Source organism: Nipponia nippon, unplaced genomic scaffold, assembly GCF_047370975.1.
Source record: "Nipponia nippon isolate SJK-2023a ecotype South Korea unplaced genomic scaffold, ASM4737097v1 scaffold_5, whole genome shotgun sequence".
NCBI classification, from domain to species: Eukaryota; Metazoa; Chordata; class Aves; order Pelecaniformes; family Threskiornithidae; genus Nipponia; species Nipponia nippon.
Genome location: NW_028262369.1, coordinates 18,304,281 through 18,330,018, shown reverse-complemented (window position 1 = coordinate 18,330,018; position 25,738 = coordinate 18,304,281). Strand labels below are relative to the sequence as shown.

General features: G+C 57.1%; 2 protein-coding genes across 4 annotated transcripts; one reads left to right on the top strand and one right to left on the bottom strand.

Moving 5' to 3' along the window:
* The first annotated feature begins 4,656 nt into the window (after positions 1-4,656).
* Positions 4,657-18,330, top strand: ERN2 (endoplasmic reticulum to nucleus signaling 2). Of its 3 annotated transcripts, XM_087734647.1 has the most exons (22): positions 4,657-4,838; positions 7,711-7,828; positions 8,179-8,212; positions 8,813-8,885; positions 9,231-9,303; positions 9,467-9,589; positions 9,676-9,777; positions 10,073-10,334; positions 10,440-10,518; positions 10,608-10,758; positions 11,475-11,596; positions 11,826-12,002; positions 12,288-12,537; positions 12,823-12,913; positions 13,550-13,739; positions 14,499-14,598; positions 14,795-14,994; positions 15,710-15,857; positions 15,970-16,097; positions 16,336-16,459; positions 16,771-16,838; positions 16,912-18,330. In XM_087734647.1, the coding sequence occupies exons 1-22, from the start codon at positions 4,746-4,748 to the stop codon at positions 17,101-17,103; spliced, it is 2,898 nt and encodes a 965-aa protein (XP_087590773.1). In that variant the 5' UTR covers positions 4,657-4,745; the 3' UTR covers positions 17,104-18,330. The 3 variants fall into 3 exon arrangements, with proteins under 3 accessions (XP_087590773.1, XP_087590774.1, XP_087590775.1); XM_087734648.1 differs by lacking the exons at positions 4,657-4,838; positions 8,179-8,212 and having other exon boundaries at positions 7,763-7,828; positions 16,912-18,328; XM_087734649.1 differs by lacking the exons at positions 4,657-4,838; positions 7,711-7,828; positions 8,179-8,212 and adding an exon at positions 8,225-8,680 and having other exon boundaries at positions 16,912-18,328.
* Positions 18,331-18,770: 440 nt separating this feature from the next.
* Positions 18,771-25,629, bottom strand: PLK1 (polo like kinase 1). Its single transcript, XM_087734650.1, has 10 exons — positions 23,776-25,629; positions 23,501-23,669; positions 23,237-23,381; positions 22,649-22,742; positions 21,982-22,201; positions 21,514-21,672; positions 21,215-21,292; positions 20,572-20,726; positions 19,934-20,116; positions 18,771-19,533 (listed from the first exon to the last, which is right to left on the bottom strand). The coding sequence occupies exons 1-10, from the start codon at positions 24,157-24,159 to the stop codon at positions 19,327-19,329; spliced, it is 1,794 nt and encodes a 597-aa protein (XP_087590776.1). The 5' UTR covers positions 24,160-25,629; the 3' UTR covers positions 18,771-19,326.
* Between the last annotated feature and the right edge of the window lie 109 nt (positions 25,630-25,738).

Below are 25,738 nucleotides of genomic sequence, written 5' to 3'. Positions count from 1 at the left end.
ATTTAAATCACCTTTCAGCTTTTCTCTTGCTCAAGTTTACAGGAAGTTCTTGCATCTCGTCCTGTCTGAAATAACGCTCCTCGCCTTTGGTTTGTGACGTTCTGCGTGTCATCTCAGCAATTCACGTGCCATTTATCTCAGGTTTTCTGAATGGACCTTTCAGTCCTGAAAAGGTGCACACTCTTAACAGATTGTATTGTGCAGTCAGACTGAATCAGTCTTGCTCCATGTTAAACCTGCATCTAACAGATCGCTGTTCTTTTTTTTAACACTGTAGGCTTGGTATTGCTCAATGCAAGTAGCTCAACAGTTTGTGAAACTCCTGGAGAAACAGCCTTGTAGGAATAGCTGATCTTAATATATTCCATGTCCATTTTTCACTCTCCTTGAAACAGCCCAGTTGAAACTCAGCAGGTGCAAATTCCCAAATGAGTATTTATTTTATTTTATTTTTATTTTATTTTATTTGAGAGACTGGGAAAAGCGTTCACTTTATGGTATGTGTTAAGATTACGTATTTACCTGTAGACTCTTGATAGCAACATAAGCAGCTTTTGTTTGTATTTTCAGTTAGAACATTCATGCAATATGAACTTTAAAGCTGTTTCATATCCTACATATAAACTAGTGATGTGCTTGTTACTCTTGTAGCTTGAGGTATTTCCTTTCTGTGTACAAGCCACCAGCAGCGTGTCTTGACGTAAATGCATTGAGACAGGAGCTCTTCTGTGGCAGTGCTGTGTCAGCTCCTTAGAACAGCCCCCTTCCCACGCTCGGAGCAAGCCAGTGCAGGTAGTGGAGTTGGTGTGAGTTAATTGGAGATAAAATTACAACTTAAAAGCAGCTGTCTCACTTCTTATTTTCTAATGGCCAATCCCGGAGGCTTAAATTTAAAATTCAGTAGCTGGTCGAAAGCGTACGTGCTACAGTATAAAGAAAATTGGTGACATGGGCTTTTTCTGTCACTTGGGGTCACCTTTGCACTCGCTGTCTTGTTGGTTGTGTGAGCATCAGCTCCCGCTTGCTACTTGACTTGCTTAGACCTGTCTGTACATCCGTTCATATTCCATTTCCCTTTCCTATTCTTTCGTTTGCTTGCTCCTTGAGAGGACATGTCTCTTAGTTCCAGCTCCTCCCCAGAGTTCCTGTGGCTTCTGTGCTCGATGCAGTGACCCGGGTGAGTACGCTCTGCTGCTAGCGCTGAGGGAGGGCAGATACCTGATCTACCGCTGCCGAGGCAAGAAGGGCACCTTGGGCGTGGGCTACAGGGCGGTGTTTAACGTTCCTGTCTGCTCCTTTCCCAAGGGCATGGTTACTCTGCATCCTGTGCCAGGTACAATCGATCATCTCAAAAGAGACTGAATATAAAAACCGTTGGTTACAAAGCAGTTTCAAACATGGAGAAGAAAATATTACAAACTGAGAAAATGTGATCCTATTTAGGTGCTTCTTTTCAAGTTGATTTGAAAAATGAAATTGTTTCACTTTTTTGTTATATGTGCAAAGTTTTAATTAAAATACAGGAAAGTGATACTTACATAAAATGTTTTAATTGGTGTTTGTTGGCTTAATATAGTAGGTTTCTTGGGAATTCTTTGAAATGACTATTCCGACTGAACTTGGCAGCATCGCTTTTAAGATCTTTTCTCTTTTGGAATGATGTGGAGCTTTGTATCTTCTGTTATACAGCGATTTTTCCAAGGCAATTGTTGAGATTAACTAATGATCATTAACAGCTAAGAAAACACCATCTCTTTAGTTGGATAATGTCACAGCTTGCCTAACTGGGGAGCAGTTTGCCAGCGTCTCGCTTGACTTTGAATTTTACTCTCTGATATCTGTGATCATCTCCAGGGCAGAATCAGCATAACAAATGGTCCCGTGGAGGAATTTGGCCATTAGTCCTCAGTGAGACACAGGCGTTGTGAGTAAAGTTCAAATATAGTCAATACTTTGAGTTGGCTGTTAAAGATTGTTTTGAGATCCGACGTGTAATCTTCCGTAGGAAGTTTATGGTAATATCTGGTGATTCTTGCGCAAAAGTTTATTTCAGTTAAATTACAATTCAATTACCTCCTTTCAACAGAGATTGATTGCCTGTTGTATATACATGTAATTCCCCGTGAACATTTTGGGGTATGAAGTTGTATTGAGTGCTTTGCTGGGTTTACTAATTGGGGATTAAAGCATCTGTAATGCCAACGTGGGTTTCCACAGAACAAAGCCGGTGTTTCCCACGCGGCGCTGGCGGCTGCTCCCAGTGCCCGGGCGGCATCCCCCTCCTCGCTTCCCTTGCCGCCGTCCCGTCAGGGAGGAGGCCTGCTGCGGTCCCCGAGCTCTCCGTCAGCTGCTCGATGGCGTTGAGTGTTGCAGCTCACCTGAATGCTCTCCCTTTCCTTTCTCCATGCCCAGCACTGCGGGGTTCTTCTTCCTCTCCTTGGCCCGAGTTGAGTATTCCTTGCTTCTCCGTTTGTACATCCCAAGTATAAACAGATCCTGGATTAGTATTGCATTAGGAATGCAAAAGTATATCACTAAACCTTGTTGGGGTTTGAACGGAGACTATATCTTGCATGAAAATCTTGTATTACAAGTTTTTCATATCAAGTTTGAGATTAAAGTAAATCATTGATTTCTATTAGCGACACTGAGAAATGTGTAACTAAACGAAGGATGTTATGATGATGGAAGGGAAAAAGTGATCTGAATTCAAAGAATTAGATAAGAAACTGTTAACATGCAATATGTTGTAACACACGCACACAACCTGCTAGCTTTTATACTTGACGCAGTTCGTATCCATTGCTTCATACTTTAAGGGCCAAAGAGAAACAATTCACTTGCAGTGACGCTGTCAAGGTGCCATATTGTGGTGGTGGCCTGTTCTGTGCTCTCCCCTTCCCGACCGCAGCGTTCCCTTGCAACCGCTGGTGGTGCAGCCGTGCGGGCACAGGCGCAGCGCGTGCTCCCTGCTCCTGTTGCTCGCTGTGCTAACTCAGGGGAGCAAGGTTTGTTTCCAAACTTTCCTTCTTTTGTTTATTTTTTCTTCTTCTGTAACTTAATTTTTCCAATGGAATGGTTTTCAGTTTAAGTTTTGTACTCCAGCCTTTCGCCACCTGTTAGGATTAGGTTGTTAGCATCTTTTTTTTTTGTTAATTAATGTCCTCATCACTGGGGGGAGGGAGGAGGGGGACCAGGAGAGCTGTAGCAAATCTTGTGTGAAACGTATGGCCATTTTACCTTCTAGCCAAGGATTCGCTTTCTGTGGCTCATGGAAGTTCACTATGTCTTATCCATATTCTAGGCAAATCATTCTTTGGTTTTATATTTAAAAAAAAAAAAAAAAGTCTTAGATATTTGTGTCCACTGCAGATTTATTTTAAATGGAATATGTAAGTACCATGTATTATGGTATTTTTAAATAATCTATTGCCTATTTCAGGGGAGGGGGAGATAACAAATATTTAGTCTTAGATTTGCACTGCTGGATTTTTAAAGTGTAACCTTGACTGGTTATCCTATTGTTTTATTCTGTAAGATTAGTCTTATGAATTAAAGTTTGATAACTAAGTATTTCTGCGTTTGAGTGTTTCAACATTCTGTACATACTAAGCTACTTGTGACCGTATGAACAACTGTTAGCAAACGGTTTGTAGTTAGTTTCTTTGTAGAAAGATCGATGCAGGCAGGAATCCACGGGAACCCAGGCTTGTTGTCACGTCTGACGCCATCGATGCCTTTCTCCCAGAGCGGGGATTTGGGTACGCTGCTGCCGTATATCACTTTGTACGAAAAGCCTGTGAATTACAGGGCAATTCTCTAGGGTTTAATCTTCTTTTGAACTGTAGATGTCCTTGTCGTGCTGAGCATGCTCACTGTAAGTTATACGTGTAGGCAGCTCGTTGCGATTTCAGATTTGCGATTTGCGTTGTTACTTCTGTGTAATAGCCTGCAAAAGCAGGTGCTCGGGAGAAGCCCGCCATGCCGGGGCTCACAGCGGGCTCGCCGCCTTAGTGCGTAACAGATGCTGCTCCTCTTTGCTACTGGCTTTAGAAACACCTAAAAAAAAAAAAGTCTGAGGTAGGTCAATAGTGTTATCACTGAAATAAAGTTCAGAATACCTGACATATAGTCCACCTGACATGTACGAACGGGCAAGTTCTCGTTCAGTTTGGTATCTCGGTGTGCCCCCGCTGCAAGGGCCAACATCATCGTTCGTGGGGGGCGCGGGAGTTGAATCCCACTGAAAATCCCTTTCACCTCCAGCTTCTCTTTTTGGAAAGAGCTCTTTTATAAGCACCCGTGCCCCGCTCCTTCTCGAAGCGAATGTAAAGATTATTCCACGCGGGTCGGTGCGTAAGGCGGCCTGGAAGAGCCCTCCGCCTCCCCGCACGGCCGGGCGCCGCCGAGGGGCTGCCGGGGCAGGGGCGGGGGATGCCCCCAGCACGGCGCTGACACCGCTGGGATGGGGATGGTCCCCGCGGGAGCGGCAGGATGCTAAATCCGGAGGGTACGGGGCCCCGTGCTCCCGCAAAGGGATCGGGAAACCGGCGGGGAGCACCGGGCTGCCGCCCTCGCCGCCTCCCGCTGCCCCCGGCGCTGATGGCCGCCGCTCGGCCGGGGCCGGGCCGGGGGGGGGGCAGGAAGCCGCATCCTGGATCCGCCCCGGCCCCGCTGACTCACGGCGCGGCGATAAGCGCGGCCCGGCCCGGCCCTGCGCGCCGCGGCCCCGGCATGTCCGGGACATGGGCGGCCCCGCCGCGCCGCTGCGCCCGGGGCTGCTCCGGGGGCTGCTGCTGCTGCTGCCGCGGCTGCTGCTCCCGCCGCTCCCGGCACAGGTAGGGCGGGGAGCGGGGGCGTGGGAGCGTGACAGCGTCCGCGGGTGGGAGCGCGGGTGCCAGCGCTTTGCGGGCGGGTGAGTGCGGGTGCCTGCGTGGCTCCAGCGCGGGTACCCGTGCGTGACCGTGCCCTGCGTGGGAGCGGGCGCGGGTCCCGCGGGTGGGAGCGCGCGGGGGTGCCGGGGGGCACCGCGCTCACGGACGCGTCCCCGGGGCGTGACGGGGGGGGGCACGAGCATCCCGCGCCCGGGAGCGTGCGAGCGCGCGGGCACTGCGTTCCTCTCCGCACGCGTGTGTGTGAGCGCCCCGGCCCACGGGTGCGCGGGCGTGAGTGGGAGCGCAGGCAGGCACAGCCCCTGCGTGTGCCTGAGACCGTGGGTGTGGGCGCGCGGCCACGCAGGCAGGAGCGTCCTGCTTACGACAGCCTGTGGGGCTTGAGCACCCGCGGCGAGAGCGCGTGGGTGCGCAGGGTCCGGCACCCAGCAGAGTTTGTGGGGCGAAAGGGCTGTGATGCGTCTGCAGGGTCGGGGCGGCTGCGTGCAGGGTCCCGAGGCCCTGCGTCGATGGCGTTGGCAGGTGCCACACGCAGCGCCCCGCGTTCAGGTTGTTCTGTGCTCAGAAAAGCATCTCCACCCCTGGGCCTGGCCGGGGCCGAGAGCCGAGTCCCCTTCCCCGGGAGCCCTCGGCCCCTTTCTGCCCGCTCCTGCCCACAGAGCTGCTGCCTGGCAGGGTGGTGCCTCGGGAGCTGGATGGTGGCTTCCGCCGCTGGTGGCATTACAAGCGGAGAGAGCAGCGTGCCGGGTGGTTTTGGCAGATGTCAGTAGCACCGCTCTGGCAAAGGACGCAGCGGACGTTGGTGCCGTGTTTCTGTCAGTGCCCGGCTGTCCCCCTCTGTCACTGGGGGAGCGAGTGCGCCCCAAGTCTGTGGTTGAGCTCTGGCTTCAGTGGCATTGCTGCAGACTCCAGGCTGGCATGGTGGGAGCCTCAGGAAAGCACGGGTCCTGCAGACATCCCATGGGAACAGCAGCCACGCTTCTGGGCTAGGGCTGGCCAGAACGGCTGCTGGGGCGGCCGGGGCTGGGAGTGGCGGGGAGGGCAGCTGCTCCTCGGCACCCAGTTCTGCCCACGGTGCTATGCAGGGAGCGGTCTGGGCAGCCCGGCCTTTGTTTGACTGCCCTGTCACCTAAAAAACAGTAGTTGCAGAAGAGATGGAAGAAACTGCAAAGCATCTGGGGGAGGGAAAAGCAGAGCCCACGAGCGCAGAGCCTGCTATAGCTCTGACAGCTGGGAGGGCTCGGCGGTCTCGGTTCTGTTTCCCTCATGCAGGTGGCTGCACCACAAGAGCTCCGTGTCTGCTGGCCTGGCTTGTTGTCACAGCCGGTCCCGCGCAGCCGGCAGCGAGCCTGCCTGTGTGGCCACGCAGTGCTGGAGAAGCAGCAGCAGGGAGCAGTTGCCCTCCTCTGCCTGCCCCACATCATCCTCTGGACAAAGCGAGAGCTGGGAAACTCGCTCTGACCTCACTTAAAAATTAAGGAAAAAGAAGGGCAAATCATAGAATTGGGCTCGAAGCAGAGGGGTGGTCGTGAGGTGTGTTGGGAGGGAGCTAGTGTGTGCTCCTGGCAGGAGGTACAGCCAGAGAACAGGCGACGTGGCACCCGTCGGGGCTGCTGGCTATGTTGTTGGAGCCGGAGGAATTTCAGTGACTCAAGGGAGAACATGTCTTCTGGCCCCACTGTGCCATGGCCGGTCTGTTACTGCCATCAGGTTCTGCTCCGCAGGCAGGCACGTGCTCACCTGTAGGGCACCGTTTTGGCACAGGCTGTCGGCGGGTCCCCGCTCTTTAGTCTGGCTGGGTCCCCAGGCCGGGCTCTCTGCCTGGCTCAGGCTCCCGGAGCTGGTACGGAGCAGGTGAGAGGCAGCGGGGGGGGGCAGCGTGCTGGGCCCAAGGGACGTCCTTTGGCCACCCCGCACAAGTGACCGGGCAGCAGCTTGCTCAATTGGCTTCTGCATCGCAGCCAGCCAGGAGCCTGGGCACTGCTCTGGCTCTCTGGCAGCAGGGACGGCCACACCGGCCCTGCCTCTCCCTGAAGCCGTTTGGGTCCCCGTGCTGTTTGCTGATCCCTGTTTGCTGACGGGGTGAGGCTGGCGTGTGTGCCAGCCTGCGGCGGCTGAGCTGGCGCTTGCTGTACAGACGCCGTACACGGAAACAGCAGCTCCTCTTCTCAGCGTGAATTTGCAATTACTCCCTCGACATCAGGGTAGCTGAAATCTGTAGCTTTGAAGGCCCGGGTGAGCATGAATTGCATTTCTGGCATGAAAAGTCACCCAACTCGTTTGTTTCTGGAAGGAGCTGGTAGTTGGGCTGTTTGTGTCACCTTTAGAAAGGCACCTGGCAGTTCATCCCCGCCGGCAGGTCCAGGGGAGAGGAGGGGAAAGGCTGTGCTGGCCCTGGGACTGCACCGGTGGGACATGACCGGTGCTGCAGGAGCCGGGGACCGCGGGTGCCGCACGCTGCCGGTGGTGCTGCTCAACTGTGAGTGCAGCAGCCTTGGTGCCAGGGCTTAATGCCATGGATTCATAAAACCCAGCACCTCCGAACAGTCGTTAGCAGATGTGATTCTGTGGGTGTCCTGTGCAGGTGGAGCTGGAGGAATAAGCAGATTTAATACATTGGTGCAAGGAAATAAATTATTTTCCCTCCCAGTCTTGCCTCACTGGGGACAAGAAGGGACCTTGGGGCTCTTCCCCGCAGTCTGCTGCTGCAGTGTGCTGGGTGCAGGGGGGCATGCTGAGCTGCCTGAGATGGCCTGGGCCACGGGGGCTCGTCCCCAAGTCTGGCCCTGCTCTCTAAGGACAGTGTTTCTGTCCACAGTGCCTCAAAGGTGGTGCTGTGACTGTCCCAGAAACGCTGCTCTTCATATCCACTCTAGATGGAAACCTTCATGCAGTGAGTAAGAGCACAGGTGACATCAAGTGGACCCTGAAGGATGGTGAGTAGCGACCTGGGGGGTGCTTGCTTGCAGCCTGGGCTTGTCGCTAGCTGGGGATCAGGGATGCACTCCCCAGCCTGGCTCTTGCTGGTCGTGCTCTGGGCCTGCGGTTCCTCCAGCCCCAGGGGATGCTGCCAGCTGCAGCTCCAGCCCCCGGCATGGCTGTGTGCGGAGGAGAGCATCTGGGGGGGCCAGACCCCCGCTGCCGGCAGTGCCTATTCTGGGTCTGAAATGCAAATAGGCTGCAGACCTGGGCATGGCAGCGCATGGCTGTACTTGGTAAACACTGCCACGTTGTCCCCACTTGCAGGGAGAGGCTGCTCACGTCTGCATTTCGCTTTCTTTTTCAGATCCTATTCTGCAGGTGCCGGTTTATGTGGCAGAGTGAGTGTCATCCCCTCCTTTGTAGGGCAGGCAGCCTGCAGGCTGCGCAGGAGCCTTTTGGAGGTGCACGACTGCCCTGATGAACCAACAGATTCACAGCAAGAAAGGGGAACCTCGGAGAAATGAACCTCCCAACCCATGCCAGAGCATTGCCTTAAACCTACCCTTTGTGCTAGCACTTCATACATGATGATGAGGAATAGCTGCTCCCTGCTGCTGAATTGTAGCCTTTCTACAGACAGCCCAGAAGCTCTCAGCACCACTACGCACAAAAGCATAGAAGAGAAATTGAGGAAAATCCACCTGAATATGCAGGGGGAAGGCAGGACAGCAGAGAGCTCCCCTGGGGCTGGCAGGGCACCAAGCCAGCACAGCTGGTAGGCGCAGGGCAGCCGTATGGAGTTATGGTGCTGACCCAGAGCCAAGTTCATCTCCTATCAAATCCAGTGCTGGAGGTTTCCAGGAAAGGTCAAGCCCTGTAGTGAATCACCCTGGAGCAAACTGCTGAAGGGTTTCTTTAGTGCGCTCCTCTTTAGTCCTTGGCATGTGCCTAGGGCAGGGGGCAGCTCATGTTTCATCCTTCTCTCTCCTCCTTTCCAGACCTGCATTCCTTCCAGACCCCAATGATGGCAGCCTGTATATCCTTGGAGGGAAAAACAAAGAAGGCTTGATGGTCAGTGGGGCTGCAGAGCTGCGTGCATCCCACCCCCCCACACCCTGGGGGTTCGCTGGGCTGGGGGACCAGGCAGGCCTGCTGGACAGGGCGAGCTGGGGGCCTTCGGTTGCTCCAGCTTGTCCTTGGCACCTGGAAGATGTCAGCTGAGTGGCTGTGGGGCAAATACAGCTGGGACCCTTTCCTTCCCAGCCACTCTGTCCTGCTTTGGGGTTGAGCAGTGAAGGCAGGCGAGGAGGAGGGGACTGTCCACTCTCCTGCCCACCCTGCTCCTGAAGGCAGGAAAGCTGCTGCTCGGGGAGGCGTTTCTCTGGCCCCACATCCACACTGCCATCTGTGTTGCAGAAGCTCCCGTTCACCATCCCGGAGCTGGTCCAGTCCTCACCATGCCGCAGTTCGGACGGCGTGCTCTACACCGGTATGCAGAGACCGGCCACTCCGCCGGACCCAGGGCCAGGGAGGAGAAGAGGCTGAGCGGGGACCTCCCGGGAACATGTCCGTGGAGGGGAGACAGGAAGAAGCCTTGGGGACAGACAGCGGGACTGCAGAGACTTATAAAAAAAATGTATTTTCATTCTCAGGGAAGAAGCAGGACACCTGGTTCATTGTGGACCCCAAGTCAGGAGAGAAGCAGACCACTCTCTCAACAGAGGCCTGGGATGGTCTGTGCCCGTCAAGTCCCCTGCTCTACATCGGCCGTACCCGTAAGCCAGTCCTGCTCCCTGCTCGTCCATCTTGTCCCAGGAACGGGGTGCTGGGCAGTGACCTCATGCCCTGCTCTCGTCCCCAGAGTACGTCATCACCATGTATGACACCAAGTCACGGGAGCTGCGCTGGAACGCCACCTTCTCCGACTACTCGGCACCGCTCTGCGAGGAGTCCTACCACTACAGTGAGTGGCCACCGTGAACGCAGGAGCCACGGGAGCCATAGGAGCCAGCTCCCCCAGTGCCCCGCTCACAGCAGCACCCTGCCTGTGCAGGGACCCTGGGGAGATGCTGCCATGGCTGGCGGGTCACGGCTGTGCCGATTGCTGGGGAAAATGGCTGCTGTGCCAGCCACAGCTCTTGTGGGAGCAAAGCAGCAGGCAACAGCCCATGGCCAGTGGCAGGACTGGGGGGGGCGGACGGGGACAAAGCCCCACCACCAGCACTGCTGCATCACCCCCTCCCTCTGGCTCTGCCTAGAAATGGCACATTTCGCCTCGAGCGGGGATGGGCTGGTGGTGACACTGGACAAGGAGAGTGGCGAGGTCCTCTGGGCACAGAACTATGGCTCACCCGTGGTTGGCATCTACATGTGGCACCAGGACAGCCTCCGCCGTGTCCCCCACCTCAACCTGGCCATGGAGACCCTGCGCTACCTGACCTTCCACTCGCAGGACATCCACCTCCTCAAGTGGAGCTACCAGTCCATGAAGGATTTCACTGCCACCAAGACACAGCTGTTGTGCGTAGTTCCTGTGCTGTGGCAGCTGGTGGCATTTGTGTAGCCTCAGCTTGGCTGCCCTGATCCCTGATGGATGGAAGGCTGATGCTTGTCCCTGCTTTGCAGGCCAGCGCTCTATGTGGGGAAGTACGCGGCCAGCTTCTACGCCTTGACCTCCCTGGTCCATGGCAGCATGGCTCTGGTGGTGAGTGTCCCCACTGGCCCCTTTCGGGGTGAGCCGCGGCAGATGCACATCCCGGCTGCGTGATGCTCCACGAGCTGTTGGACCCCCAGCCACAGGGCATCACGCTGGCCAGGATCGACGGCCCCACCACGGATGATGTGACCATGAGAGAGTCAGGGGAGTGTGAGATCACGCCCAGCACCGATGTCAAGTACCCGCAGGGCAGCATCACCTCGCTCCAGAACCAGTGGCTCCTAATAGGTACGGACCTGCAAGCAGCAGGGGGTTTCCTTGCATCCTTGCTCCCGGAGGGTGCCCTGGGGAGGGGCAGCTGAGCTGCCGGTGTGTTTTGGGGTGGCAGCCCTACCTGCTTTGCTCAATGGGGCAAATGGGACCGAGGCCGTGACTCACCCTTAGGGACTGCGGGTGACGCTGGCTTGGGGCTGGTTGCAGCCCATCCTTGTCCCCTCCCCAGGAGGGGCCACCCCCACCCGGGGGGTGGGCAGGGACCCTTTGAAGTGGGGCTCACAATTACCCGTGCTGGTGGGTGTGCCGTTGTGCACCGAGCCCTGCACGCAGACACTGGGTTAATTAGCCTGCTCCGTGGTTGCTGTCACAGGTGCAATGGCAGGAGAGGCCACGCTGCATTGGCATGTTTGGAAATCAGGGTGGCGTCTTGAGGTTGTGCCAGGGGAGGCACAGAGGAGCAGGGTCAGGGTCCCCGCTGTGTGCTGAGAACAGGGGACCTTGCCCTCTGCCTTTCTCCACTGGCTGCTGCTGCTCCAGGTCCCTGTCCCCGGGGACGGAGCCAGCAGGTTGTAGCTGTGATGGTCTTTGTGCCTCCCATGAGAAGCGACACCCCTTCTCCAGGAGAGCCAGAGCTGTCTGGCGAGCCCACGTCGGTGCTGTGGAGATGAGGGATGGAAGCTGTGACCAGAGACCAGCTGATGGTTTTCTCTGTTTCCCTCCCACTGCAGGGCACCACGAGCTGCCTCCTGTGGTCCACACTACGATGCTACGAGCCTTCCCGGAGAACCTGAGGAAGACAACGGAAACCATCATCCCCAGGGCTCCTCCTGGCAAGACCATGTTCGACGATGTGAGTGGTGGAGCTCTGCTGGGTCCCATCTCTGCAATGGGGGGAATCTTGGGTGGTGCTGGGTCACTGAAGGGTCTGGGCTGTCTGGGGCCGGGCAGTGGGTCCCCAGCATGGGGTAGCACGAAGAGGGGGGTCCTGCGCGCAGAGCTGTAGTGGGGAGGGGGTCCCAAACCTGAGTGCCCAGCGGTCTGTCCCTCTGGTGTCACCCAGCCCCGGGTGTGTGTTGCAGTTTCTGGCCCCAAGCAGCCCGGAGGAGCCGGCTGTCCGCAGTGAGGGGCAGTTCCAGCCGGACCCCGCACCGAGGGAGCAGGTGGAGGTCTACCCCGAGGCCGGCACCTGGGACCTGGTGATGGCTGGCGTCGGCACAGCCCTGCTGGGCGGGGGAGTCCTGTTCCTCCTGCTCACGGTGAGTGCTGGCCGGTGGAAGAGCCTGCTGCCTGCTGCAGAAATGCTGCTTCTGAAGGGCCGGGGACTCCCTTTTTTCTTGTCCTTGTGGCGCAAGCAGCAGTGTCACGGCTGTGATGAGCCACACGGCTCCCGTGCTATCTCGTACTCCCTTATGATCATGAGCCAACGTGGCGTGCAGCGTTCTGCCGGCTGGGCAAGGGACAGACGGTGGACACGCTGCCTGTGCTGAGCCCTGCCGATGCCCCGGCGCAGGAGCTGAGCGCTGCCGTGGTTTGTGTTCCAGAAACTGCAGAAGCAGCATGCGGTGCAGCAGCAGCAGCTGGAGAAGCAGATTCAGCTCCTGCAGCAGCAGCAGCAGATGCTGCTCCCAGGCCGCGTCTCTGGGGAAGGTGTCCCTGCAGAGCCCGGGGAGCCAGGGCTGAGCCAGGGAAGGACGTTGCAGCTCTCGCAGAGCTCCAGCCCCTTGGACCACCTGAAGGACCTGGCTAATGGGATGGTCATTCCGGATCCGGCTGTCCCGGCAGCTGCTGAAGGTGTGTACAGGTGGGAACGGGCAAGGTGCAAGGGTCTCTCTGTCCATAGGTGTTGTCACCCAAAGCAGGAGCAGAGATGCCCCACAGATGAGGGGGCTGCACCCCAGCTGATGGGGGAGGAGATGCAAAACCTGCTGCTGGATAAGCATGGTTTGCAAAAAAAGGCAATTGCAAGAGTAGTAGGGTCCAAAGAACAGCCAGGTAGTTAAAGAACTGGATGTCCTTCATATAGGACATTATAATGCTCATAGGTTGAAGGATGGCTGTCTTCCCCTTCCTCTGCAGATGCAGAAGCAGACATGATTGTAGTTGGGAAAATTTCTTTTAACCCCAAGGACGTGCTGGGCCACGGAGCTGGAGGAACCTTTGTCTTCAGGTGGGTGGTACCCCAGGTGCCTGCCCTCGTTCCGCTCTCATTCTCCTGGGAGCCACAAGTACAGCACCAAGGCAGCTCCTTCCCTGGCTGGCAGCTGGTGGTTCAGGGGCTTTTGAGAATGGCTTGCCACCCTCCCTTTCTCATGGTCTTCATCAAACCCACCTGGAGAGCTGGGCTTGTGGCCTTTGGTAACCAGGTACCAGTACACAGGGCGGGTCTCCGCCTCGCACCAGCGCCCTGTGCTCCCCTTCCCGTCCTAACTGTGCCAGGCTGTCAGGCAGCAGGGCCGTGCCTGCTCCAGGCAGCTCTCAGCTGCGGCAGGTCTAGTTCCTCGTAAGGTTCCCCTGGCTCTGGCTGAGCCCCTTTCCCCAGCACTAAGATAGCATAAAGCAAGGAAGTTATTTTCCTACAAAAAGGGGAACCTGAACCCCCAGTTTCCAGGTCGCTGCAGGGATTTCTGCCTGTCCATGGCTTTGACAAGTCTTTTGGAGTCACTCTAAGGTGACCCATGCTGAGGACCCCGAGGGGCGTTTCCAGCATCGGCCAGAGCCTGGCCAGGCTGTGCCTCTGCAGCGCTGGGCTCTGCTCTGGCTGGGGAGGGCCATGCATGGATGCCACCATCGACTCTCTGCGCAGGGGACAGTTTGATGGCCGGAACGTGGCTGTGAAGCGCCTCCTGCCCGAGTGTTTCCATCTTGTGGACCGCGAGGTCCAGCTGCTCCGGGAGTCAGACGAGCACCCCCATGTTGTCCGCTACTTCTGCACCGAGAAGGACAAGCAGTTCCACTACATCGCCATCGAGCTCTGCTCCGCCACACTGCAGGAGGTGAGCCCCCAGCCCTCTCCCTGCCCAGTCCTGGTGGCACGGGGCTGGCTGCGTGGGGCTGCTGCTGGGGGGCTGTTGATTGACCCTGGATGTCCCCCTCCCCACGTTTGCAGGTTGGTCCCCGGGGACACGTATCTGGCTTTGTCTATGCTGTTAGGGAGGTCCTGCAGTGCTCCTGTGGGAGCGGCGTGCTGTGCATGCCTGAGGGCAGGCTTGGCAGCCAGCAGCTCCAGGGTTCGGAGCCCTCTTTGGTGTTCCTGCCTGGCCCCAGGCATACAGCCCGGCTCCAAACCTGCTTCCCAGCAGTCAGAGGGAACAGGGGTTGGCTTGGGCATGGGCAGGTTGCGAGGTGCTATGGAGAGGCAGAGCAGCCAGCAGCAGCACTGCACCTGTGTCAGTCAAGCCCCTGCCCTTGTTCTCCTGCCGATTTGCCCTCTCAGGAGGCAGCAGGGGAGCTCCGAGCCTCCGCATCAGTTGGAGAAGAGACTCAGCATGGGGGAGGAGAAGCGTCCTTTTAGCGCTCCATAAAGCAGGAGTGTTGCTGAAGCTGTGGAGGTCTGAGGACACAAGTGAGGGCAGTTTGCTGCAGAGGGAATAGATGCCAACTGGTAGACCTGGAAATGGCAAGCCTTGGGCAAATAGCCTCTGCGTGGGCTTGTCTCCTTCCACCTCTGTCAGCCTAGTGAGAAGTCTTTACCGGCAAGCCTTGCCAGTTAATCAGGCCTCGGTTCATCTCTTTCTACTTCTGTGTGGTTCCAGTATGTGGAAAGTCCCAGCTTCGATCGTCGCAGCCTGGACCCGGTGTCTCTGCTGCGTCAGACCATGTCCGGGCTGGCACACCTCCACTCCCTTAGCATCGGTAAGAGGGCAGCACCCCACCGCCACGCACAGGCAAGAGGGCAGTGTGTCCCGTCTTGGTCCCGTCCTCAGCCGAGGCTGTGGGGTTCAGGCAGCAGCTGTCAGGGTCAGCAGCATGCGGGGCAGCAGGCAGAGCCCTTTTCTGCTTCAGCCCTGCTGCCGCGTTGGCAGGTGACGCTGTGCACTCTGTCTTCCAGTCCATCGTGACCTGAAGCCGTGTAACATCCTCATCTCTGTCCCAAATCGCCACGGGCAGATCCGAGCCATCATCTCTGACTTCGGCCTCTGCAAGAAGCTTCAGGGGGGACGACAGAGCTTCAGCCTCCGCTCCGGCATCCCTGGCACGGAGGGCTGGATCGCACCTGAAGTGCTGCAGGAGGCCCCGAAGGAGAACCCCGTCAGTGAGCCACGAATGCCTTCCCTCGCCTAGGGTCCTCCTTGAGCTTGTCATGGCAGTCCCCCATGATGGCAGTGGCATCGCAGCATGCTGCTGAAATGCACAATGAAGACAAAAGCTCCAAGAGCCCAAGCCAGCCCAAATGCAGAGCATTGGTGCTCTTTGCCAGGACCACCTTAGTCAGCAGCTGCCCCTGCTCTCCTGCCCTGGTGGGGACAGTGCCCAGCTGTGTTCAGCACAGGGAGTGTCATCTGGCTACAGTCCTTGGAAATTTGGGGTGGGGAGGCCGGAGGGAGCCGTGGCTCACTGCAAAGGTTACACTTCTGCTCATCTGTGTAGCCCAGGGAATCCTGTTCCTGCTGGAAGCAGTTGTACTGGTACCTGGCAGGGCACATACTGGTGCTGGCAATGCGCGCCCCATAACTTCGTACTGGGGCTAGTTTGCACAGCTGGGTGAGACACCAGCAACCCTGGCATGTCTGTCTGGCCGTGAAGTCCTGACTTCTGTCTGTGCCTCTGAAAACCTCTTCCCTGATAAGGAGCCGATGTGATGAGTGCTTCACTGGCTCCAGAAAGCAGGGCAGGTGTGATGCATTTTCCAGCAGCTCTGTAGGAAATGACCAAACATTCACATGAAAGAATGAAAAAGTGGGGAGGTGAAAGCTTTCCTCACCCTTTGCTGTGAGGGTCCCATCTCCCCCTTTGTGTTTTACAGACATGCGCTGTGGACATCTTCTCAGCCGGCTGCATCTTCTACTATGTGGTGTCAGGAGGGCAGCACCCATTTGGGGACAGCTTGCGGCGACAGGCCAACATCTTGTCGGGCTCTTACCAGCTGAGCTGCCTGCAGGAAGAAGCTCATGGTGAGACCCTTTCCCACAGGCATGTCCCCACGGGGAAGCCCTGAGCCGAGGGGCGCAGCTCCCAGTCCTTCTTGTAGGGGTTAGCTCTCTGGTGTGTTGTTTCGCCTACCAGACAAGCTTGTTGCGCGAGAGCTGATTGCGACGATGATCAGCCCCGAGCCCCAGCGCCGGCCCTCGGCCCCCATGGTCCTTGTGCACCCCTTTTTCTGGAGTCCAGAGAAGCAGCTGCAGTTCTTCCAGGTGAGCGTGCGCCATCCCACCGGGCAGCGAACGTAGGTGTGCTCTGAAACACAAGTGCTGGAAACAGCTGTATTCAGGGCAACATGCTCATTTTTAGCTGCTTTTGCAAGGGGTGGGGGGGGTCCCTAGTTTTGGAGTCGGGGCCAAACCCTCTTCCCCCCCTCCATTGGCGCTGGATGGGGTGGTGTGGGGTGAGAGCAGTGCCATACCCGCCTCGTCCCTGCTCTTGGGCACGCAGGACGTCAGCGACCGCATTGAGAAGGAGCCTGCCGAGGGGCCCATTGTCTCAGCCCTGGAGGCAGGGGGACGGTCGGTGGTGAGAACCAACTGGAGGATGCACATCTCCCTCCCGCTGCAGACAGGTGAGCGCATGGGGGGCCAGCGCTGCAGCCTGAGCCTCTGCCACCTTTCGGGCAGAATCAGGCAGGGAAGGGGGTTCCCGGGTCTGGTGTCCTTTACTGGGCAGGAGGCACCTTCTCATGCCTAGGAGCTGAAAACCAGGGTGGGTAAACGTGCCAGCCCTTTCTTAGGAGGGCAGAGCAGTGCCTGGGTTTGCCGCAGGCTGCAGCGCTCACTGTGCACACCCCGGGGCAGCGCCAGGGGCTGTGGCAGCCCTGTGCCCCTTGCCCCGGCCATGTCCCCCATCGCTCAGCATCTCTCCTGCTCTCCCCAGACCTGAGGAAGTTCCGCACCTACAAGGGGGGCTCGGTGCGTGACCTCCTGCGGGCCATGAGGAACAAGGTATGGCCCCCCCCAGCTCCCCTGCACCCCCACTGCCCGCCCGCCCCTGCTCACCTTGCCCTCTCTCCTGCAGAAGCATCACTACCATGAGCTGCCGGCTGACGTCCAGGTAGCCCTGGGCTCCGTCCCCGATGGCTTTGTGCAGTACTTCACCTCCCGCTTCCCCCGGCTGCTGCTGCACACGCATGGGGCCATGAGGGTCTGCGCCCACGAGCGGCTCTTCAACTCCTACTACTGCCAGGGACCGGGAGGCGACAGCAAGTGAGCGGGGACATGGGCCAGGACAGCACCCACGGTGTGAGCCTGCTGGTGCCACTCTTCCCTGCCCGTACCCGCAGCCCCATCTTGCAGCAGCTGGGAGCAGCCCCGGGGGCTCTCCTGCGTCCTTTTCCCCCCTCCCCAGGGCGAGGTGGAGCCCCAGGACCGGCTGGTCACCCTGTGCACACGTGGGTTACAAGCAGCACGGTCCAGAAGCGAGCATAGGGTGGCACTGGGCTCTCACCTGAGCTCGAGGGACCCTCTGAACACCCAGCTTTGCGAATGCTCACAGTCAGACTCCGTGGCCTGAAGGCATTTGTGTCGGAGAACAAAAAAAAAATTCTCTGCAGCGGACACGGTGTTTGAGAAGAAAGAAGAAAAATGCACGTTGGCTTTTCCCGAGGGCAGCCAGCAGAGCAATGCACTGGCAGAGTGATGCAGCTGGGCTGGGGTTAGGTCCCAACAGGGCATTCACCAGGGATCTGCGGGTTTTGTCCTTCCGTGCGACGTGGCTGGGAAAGCTGCTCTCTGAGCATGCGTCCCACATGGCTGTGACCAGGACTGATACCCCAGTCTTGACACTGGAGACGATCCTTCAGCCCCACCAAGGGCTGAGGCACAGCAGGTCAGCTTTCAGCAGCCACCCCAGGGCTTGGACCTGCTATTTGTATCAGGGCTGCTGAGGGCAAGGTGCCACCAGCCCCGGAGGGAGGCATGGGGCCTCCAGCACAATCCCAGTAATGAAGTTTTTAATCTCAGCTGAGAAAAAAGTTTTCTCCCTTTTGGTCACCAGCAGCCTGTCATTATGCCAGGCCAGAGCCGCCATGTCAGTCCTGTGCCCAGGAGCCCCGAGCAGTTTGCACAGCAGCACAGCTGTTCAGGAGCAGTTGTCTCAGGACACAAAGGCAGGGAAACCCCTTCCCCCCAGGGATCCCTTTCCTCTGAATTCCATCTGTGCCTGCAGCTCCCACAGCCTCTCCTGCTGCCCAGGGCAGGTGTCCCATGGGACACTATTTCACAGCATCCCCCGGGCATGTATTTCACACAAGCCAGCCTCCAAGTGCAGCACCCCCTGGGTCCGCAGGCAGCCTGGGAACCCCCGACGAGGCTTCCTCTGTGGAACAGCAATGATTTTGTACAGTCTGATTCCTCTGTGTGCTGGGATGTGGGATTTTGTTACACAGGTAACAAAGGGTTTGTACCTGGTTTGTTTTCAGAATACTGTATGGCCTGGAGCATTTTATACAAAATATTATAAAAAATTAAAAACTAAAAAGCTTGTCCTGCTTAAAAATAAACTGGCCCGAGAGCGGCAGTAGGCGCTGGCAGTCAGCAATGGTGGGAGAAAACCCAACATAGCGTACTAGGCTCCTGCTGAAGTCCACCACAGTAGACGACTTCTTAATTCTATACTCACATTTTTGAGCATCTTTCACATAGTAGAGAGAGCCAATCAAACGGGAAATGAGGAGGTAGGGCTGTTAGCCTCCAGGTTAGAGCACACCTCCTGTCATACCCCCAAGGTCTCCTCTCCTGCAGCACAGCTGGGGAGACCAGCACACTCAAGCAGACAGCATGAGCCCCTGAAGATGACAGCTCTTGCCTGGAGGGGAAGCCAGAGGCAAGGTGCTGCTCTCTCCCTCACAGCAAGCCAAAGGGAACGATGACAGGCTGGACGCTGCAGCGAACAATCTTTAATCAAGTTATGCAATATACAAAAGTTCAGGTTCTGTGTAGATTAATTTCAGTATTAAAAGGCTGATTGCTCAGTCTTACCCTGGGCATGTTAAATATCTTACCTGAATTTCTACAAAAGGAAACAAAAGCCTAGAGCATCAGCACAGCCATGTACAAATAACTTACATGATAGTTCTGCTCTCCCTGTGCTTTTTTTCTCTTGAGAGAAGGCCCAGGAGCCTCAAACAAGAGGGTTGGTTTTTGAGTCAGGCTTTTGGCTTTGGGAAGTTAGGGAAAAAAAAAAAGACTAGGTATGCAATTAAAAAATAGACTTTCTATTAGGAGTGGGGAGCAAGAAACCTTTGGGTATCAGTCAGAGTGAACAATGCTGTTCCCACAGCATCGGGGGCTTCCTTGTGGCAACTAGGCCATACCCAGAGTGGGAGCCCAGCTATGTGATGGGAGGTTACAGTGCGAGCAGGGATGCTACTAGACCTCGCCATCCACAGCTGGGACAGTTTGGCACAGATGTTGAGTCCATCGAGAACAAGGTCTAAGCAGAGGGTTTCACACGGGCTGAGCCAGACTTTGAACTGAGGAGTTTCTCCACCATGGTGCGAGCATAGCGGAGCCGGCTGGCCAGCTCCTTGCAGCATCCGTGTTCCTCAATGAGGCTCAGCTTGTACGTGCGGAAGTCCCGTTTCTCATCTATGTATGTGACAGCAGCCATGAGAGGGCACAAGATGACTTTGGTATGGTCCTGTGGGGAGAAAACACACCGTCACCCTGAGCACTCTGCTCCTTGGGGACTGCATTTCCTCAGGATGAACATCCCTAAAGTAGCTGGGGCACCCCAGCTGCACCCAGAAGCATGCTGACAAAGCACCATGCTGCAGCATGCGTTCATAGATTGCAGCAAAGGGAGCAAATCAATCTGGCCAGCCAGTTCAAGACCACTGCACCTAAGACTGTGCAGCAGCCTCCCTCCTGCTAAAGGACACAGCCCCTTTACAAGCTAGGAGTGTCTGAGTGGCTCACGTACCAGCAAGGGGAGTAAGGAGCCTCCCAGCGCTTGGTTCACTGGGCAAAGTTTTGACTCAGGTTTATATCCTCCTGCTGCCTTGCATACAGCCCGGGAAAACACAGAGTAGTGGCCTCACCTGGAAAAAGTTGATTTGCACAGTGCCATTGCTGAGGTGCAGGATGATGGCGCTGCGGGTCCGGAACCACGTGCAGAGGTAGGGTAAACGGGCCAGCTCGTCTCCTTCCCGTGGCGTGATGTTTGCACCTGCCTTCAGCAAGTGCTCGCTCATGTAGTTCCGGAAGTATTTCAATAGTGTTATCTGCAGACAGGAAAGGCTGTGAGCAGGCAGGCTGAGGATGACCCCTGCTATCTGGGGAGGGCAGAGGCTGCTATCACAGTCCCAGAGCCTCCTTACATCTTTCAGAGCTTGAGGTGTCACTGTGCAAATTCTCATACTCAAAGTTAACTCGGTCTGTGATACTTGAGACTCACTTTGCTGAACCCTTGGGTACAGGTAAGTCTTGTGAGCACTTAATTCTGTGAAGCTGCTAATAAGTGAGCCTCAGATAGCAACTAGAAATAAACAGAGCTGCTAGTGTCTGTCCTTGGGGCCATGTTTTACCAGCCAAAAGGAAGCCTGCAGAATGCCAGTGATCCCAAGTCACAGATGATCCTCTCTGGGACCCACCCTGCCAACGAAACCCAACAAGGCTGAAAGAAGCTTCACCAGGAGTAGTCACCCCCCAGCAAGGGCTCCTGTCCCCCAGGACTGACCTTCTTGTTCAAGGCAGAGGGGTAGGACCTCACAGTGAAGTAGGACTCGGTGCTGTTTTGCTCAATGTACTGCAAGCTGTCCCCATCATTGTACATAATAAGACGAGTGGAGTCGTTGAAGAGAACTCCAACACTGTTGTCACACAGCTGGTAACCTAGTTCAAAAGGGAGCCCATTAGGCCTTCAAATGCATGGGAACACCAGTTGTGTGAAATACAAAGGCAGAAGGTTGTGTCATCTAGGGGTTCCCTGACAGCCACCCCACCAAGTCTAAAGATTCTCCTCTCTGTGGAGGTCTGGGTGGCATCTTTCCTCCTCTGGATTTGTCATCCTCCCTTGTCACATCACCTGCTGCAGAAGCAACTTTAGCTGCCACAGTGGGTACACATGCTCACTGCAGAGCGAGGCCAGCCATCTCACGCAGCAGGTAGCCATTTTCCACCTTAAAGTGGCTAGGGCTGACGTTCAGTGACCACTAGTCTGGATTCACTGGGTATTTGGTAACGTTCCCGGTGGTGGTCTTGCACACACAGACTGGAATACTGTGATTAAAGAACCAGGGCTGTGCAATGCCCAAATCAAAGCTTTCCCCAGCCTCTTCAGAAACTAGAAAAGGCTGAAGTCTTGCCCCCATATTATTTACCTAGACCATATTTATCTGAGTAGTCCACCCATTTGCTAACCCAGAAGATGGGAATGCAGGCTGGGTCTTCAGCTTCTTCTGCAAAGAGGAAAGGAGTTTGTTAGAAGACATTTCACAGCATCCTGTGCACCCCAGCAAGCGAGCAAGGCCAACAGGAAGGTAAGTAGCTACTACATCACTTCTCAGCCTTCCAGTTTGAAATGGTCAGCTGGTCTCTCACTTCAGACAACAGCATCAGAGTGACAGAGAAGCAAGTTATCCAGGAAGGCCAGTGCCCATGGGATTGTCCCCAGACTCACCTTGTCTAGCTGCCACTCTCTCAGAGGGCTTGGCCGAGTTGACTGCAGTCAGCTGCTGTAACATGTCAGCTAAGTGACAGTCAACAGCATCTCCCAGCTCCCGCAGCCCAGCTACGTCTTCCTTTTCAGGCAAGTTCTCTAGTGCAGGGCTGTCTGGTCCTGGGCCAGGAAAGAGAAGAGCAGAGGCGTGACCAGGGAGTAGGTTTCTAAAGGCACCAGGTCTACATTCTACCCTAGCTTTAAGAAACCCATTGTATACCATATAGCTAAAGCTAGCACTTCCTCCCTGCTTTGGTTCTGGGCAAAGAGCGAGGAGACCTCCCTCTCACTCACAAAATGCTCCAGGTTTTCATAAGAATTGGGAGAAGAGGTGAGGGAGCACCACATTCCCCACTGATGGTTCTGGAGGCCAGGCAGGCTCTCATCCAGCACTGCAGTCCAGCCTCACCTCCAGACGCTTGCACTTACCTTTGTTAAGCGCAGTCAGCGGCTTTCGCCCGTTCAGTTCAAGTCCACTGGGAGCAATTGAAAATCTAGGTGCAACGGTGAGACAGCTGGTGGGCAAGCGGCTGGGGATGTACCCCGACGTGAAGAACTCATCATTCAGCAACTCGTCGATAGTTGGGCGCGTGGCAGGATCAGACCTCAGCATCTTCTGGATGAGGTTAGCAGCTACAGGGTTGATATGCTAAGAGGAGACAGGAGACAGAGAGACAAGGGTCAGGGGACAATGTGCACGAGTGGCAAATGCATTGGATATACAACCCAAGGGAGGTTCTGCTTGGAGCAGAGCTCCTGTGCTGCATCAGGCAAGCAGGATGCAAGCCTAGGGAAACAGAATTGAGCAGGCATGGAGAGCTGTCTCCCAACAGCATGAAAAGCCTGAAGTCAACAAACTTTAGCAAGATCAAATCAACAGCAGACCTCATGGACTTGAGCTCCCCAAGAGGAAGTTGGCCCTACAGGTTCACTCTACCACCAACGAACTGAAACATCCCCTTCGTAGCACTCTACAATAAGAACAATTTCACCATTATGTGAGACCCCATTCAGCACCAGAAACAGGAAAGTGCAGCAGAAGGCTGACCAAGAACTGCTGCGAGATGAACAGATCTACCCATGGGAAGCACCATACCTTGGGAATGGTATATTCGTTCTTCTTGATTCGGATATACGTTTCTTTTAGACAAGAAGTTTCAAAAGGTGGTTTCCCCACCAGCAGAGTGTACCTGCGCATTTACAAACAAAAGGGCATCAGTTTTATAAAAGAGACTCCGAAACTTGTGTGCAAAAGTGACCCTGTCCTAAAAACACCCTGGGACTTTCCCGGCAGAGGGAACACACTTAGCATTGGACATGCAGTAGTGCAGACAGCTATGTGTACCATGCCTGGTTCCTGCCCCCTGAAAAGGGAAGCTGGGATCTAGTAACCTCTGGGGAAAGTTCCAGTTAGGAAGCATGGGCTTTTGGGAAATTCCTCAAAACAGCCATGCTGCGTAGCAGATCAGCCTGCAGACACACACGCACCAGCGTGTGCGGAGCATGGGGGAGGTCTTGTGCTGGCTAGCAGCAGGGCTCAGCCAGGGCAGATGCTCTGGAGACAGAGCGCCCAAAGCTTTGGCTCGCACCGAAACCCATAGGGTCCAACAAGACCTGGACCGCTGGAACCATCCAGCCCCACGTCCAACCTGCGGCACGGCCACACAAAGGCATTTTGACTCACATGATGCAGCCGATGGACCAGATGTCCACCTCAAAGCTGTGCCCCTTCTTGCCCAGCACCTCTGGGGCAATGTAGTTGGGGGTCCCACACAGGGTCTTCTTGCGCTCACCATCGTACTCCACTTTGGTGGCCAGGCCAAAGTCACCTGGGAGAGATAGGGAATGACTGGAGATACCCTGGACAGCTGGTCCCCAGGGCTGGAGTCCCTGCCCTGGGGCAGCCACGGGGGGCTGGCAGGAAGGGCATCACATCACGGGCACCTACCGATCTTCACCTCCATGTCGTCGCTGAGGAAGAGGTTGCCCAGCTTAAGGTCCCGGTGAATGACGCGGTGGCTATGCAGGTACTGGCAGCCCAGGATGGTCTGGCGCAGGTAGTAACGCACCTCGGGCTCACTCAGCGCCTTCCGCCGCTTGTGCAGCTCCAGCAGCGACTGCGGGGGACGGTCAGCACCGGGTGACACCGACACCCCTCCCCCCCCCGCAACCAGCGGGTCCCGCCGCCCGCCCCCGCCCCCCGCCCCGGCCCCAGCCCCTCACCCTGCGGCGGCAAAGCTCCAGCACGACGTAGACGAAGTCGGCGTCCTCGAAGAAGCCCTGGAAGCCGACGACGTGGCGGTGGGCCAGGCTGCGGTGGATGGCGATCTCCATGGACATCTTCTCCTTCTGGTGCGGCTTCACCAGCAGCGACTTGGGCACCACCTTGCCCGCGAACACCTCGCGGCTCTCCGCCTCCGCCAGCTCGTAGCACCGCGCGAAGCCGCCCTTCCCCAGGAACCGCCCGCGCACGAAGCTGCGCCGGGTCCGCGGGTCCACCAGCACCTTCGGTACCTCCTTCCCGCCCGCCGCCGCCGCCGCGCCGCCCGTCCGGGCCGGCTCCGCCAGGGCCGCCGGCCGCGCCGCCTTCCCGCCCGCCGCGCTCATGCTGGGCCGGGCCGCCGCGGGTGCTGGGGGAGCGGGAGCTGCGCCGGGCCGCGGCCGGGTGAGGCAGAGACAGGCGCTGCCCGATTCAAACGCGGTCCCGTGAGCGTTACGCGCCCGCGGCCGCTCCCCATTGGCCGAGAGGATTTAAAATCCACGCCGCCCGCCGCGGGGCACCATGGGAGCGCCCCGCCCGCCGCCCTTAAAGGCCCAGGCCCCGCACCGGGAGGGCGGGGACGTCGCGCCATGCCACGCCCCCGCGCGAGGCGGAACGGAACTGGGCTCGCACGGCGTGTGCTCTGGCGGCCGTTAGTGGCAGCCGCGCGCCGACCGCCGCGGCCCGCTGCTCCCTCTGCGGAGGCAGGGGCGGCGGCGGGACACGCGTGGGGTGCCCGGGCGCCGTTTCCCCACGGCAAGGCCCGGCCCAGCCGGGCTCGATGCGGCCCCGCCGCCGCTCCGGTTGCGCCCACGGCGGGGAGCGGGGGGGGCTCCCGGCACAAGCCCGGGGCACGAAGTGTTTCGTGAAGGGAAGCCCGTGCTGGAGCTGGTACCGGACGCGGCTCTTCCTGGGAGAGAAACGGCGACCGGGCGGCGCCTTTCCCCGCAGCTTTCTGCGACGCTTGCCCACGGAACGGATTCCCACGTTACCCCAGAATCCGGTCCTTCAGCTGATCGCACCCGCTCCGGGTGCCTGTCGGGCCCTAGGGTGACACTGTGGCAGTGGAGCCCAGCTATGCCCGACCTCCCCAGCGCTCGTTTCCCTCCCCTCTTCCCGCTCACCCGCCGACACGCTGCCCAGGGAGCCCCGGGGCCCGCAGCGCCGCTCCCGCTGCCTGGCACCGCTCGCCAACAGCAGTAACCACGCTGCGCGTTCTCATCCCTTCACCCGATCTCGCCGCCTGCTGGCGCAGAACAAAATGTCCATGAAAAATAACCAAGAACAGCACAAAAACCAGCCACGGCACCTCAGCCCGCGAGCCTGCCTTCTCCCGCCAGGCTTGCGCAGTCCCACCCTCCCAAAATGGGGATGAGGACAGTGACTTGACCTCGTATGGCTTCCCCTCCCTGCTTCTTTCAGCCCTGGCTGACGAAGAATAGGTGGTCCTGGCCAGCAGATTCCGTGCTTTTGCACTGCGCTGGACCTGTGGGTACTGCAGATGATGCCCAGCTAGCCTTTAACTATTGACACAAGCCATCGGTCGCTCCAGGGTGGCTGCAGAGTCCAGCGCACGGGACCAAACCGCGAGCCCTGGAGACCACTGCAGCCAGCAGTTAAACTGTTATTCCTCCGGTGGAGTCGGATCATGCTGGGAAATTCTGCTCCACACAAAGCAGACATGGCCTCCACTCAATCGGTGAGTTCGTTACCTTCCCGCACAGCCCCTCACGGGCAGCGGCTCTTCGCCATTCCTTGCACTGAGCAGCTGTGATTGTGAAGAGCCATCAGGATCAGGCCCAGCGCCTCTCACAGACGACAGCGGACACAGAGCGAAGGAGAGAAGGGTTCTGCAGCCCCCGCTGTCTGTTCCCGAGGACCCTGAATGCCCTGCTATATGAGTGGCCTGCAGGCTTGGTCAGAGCA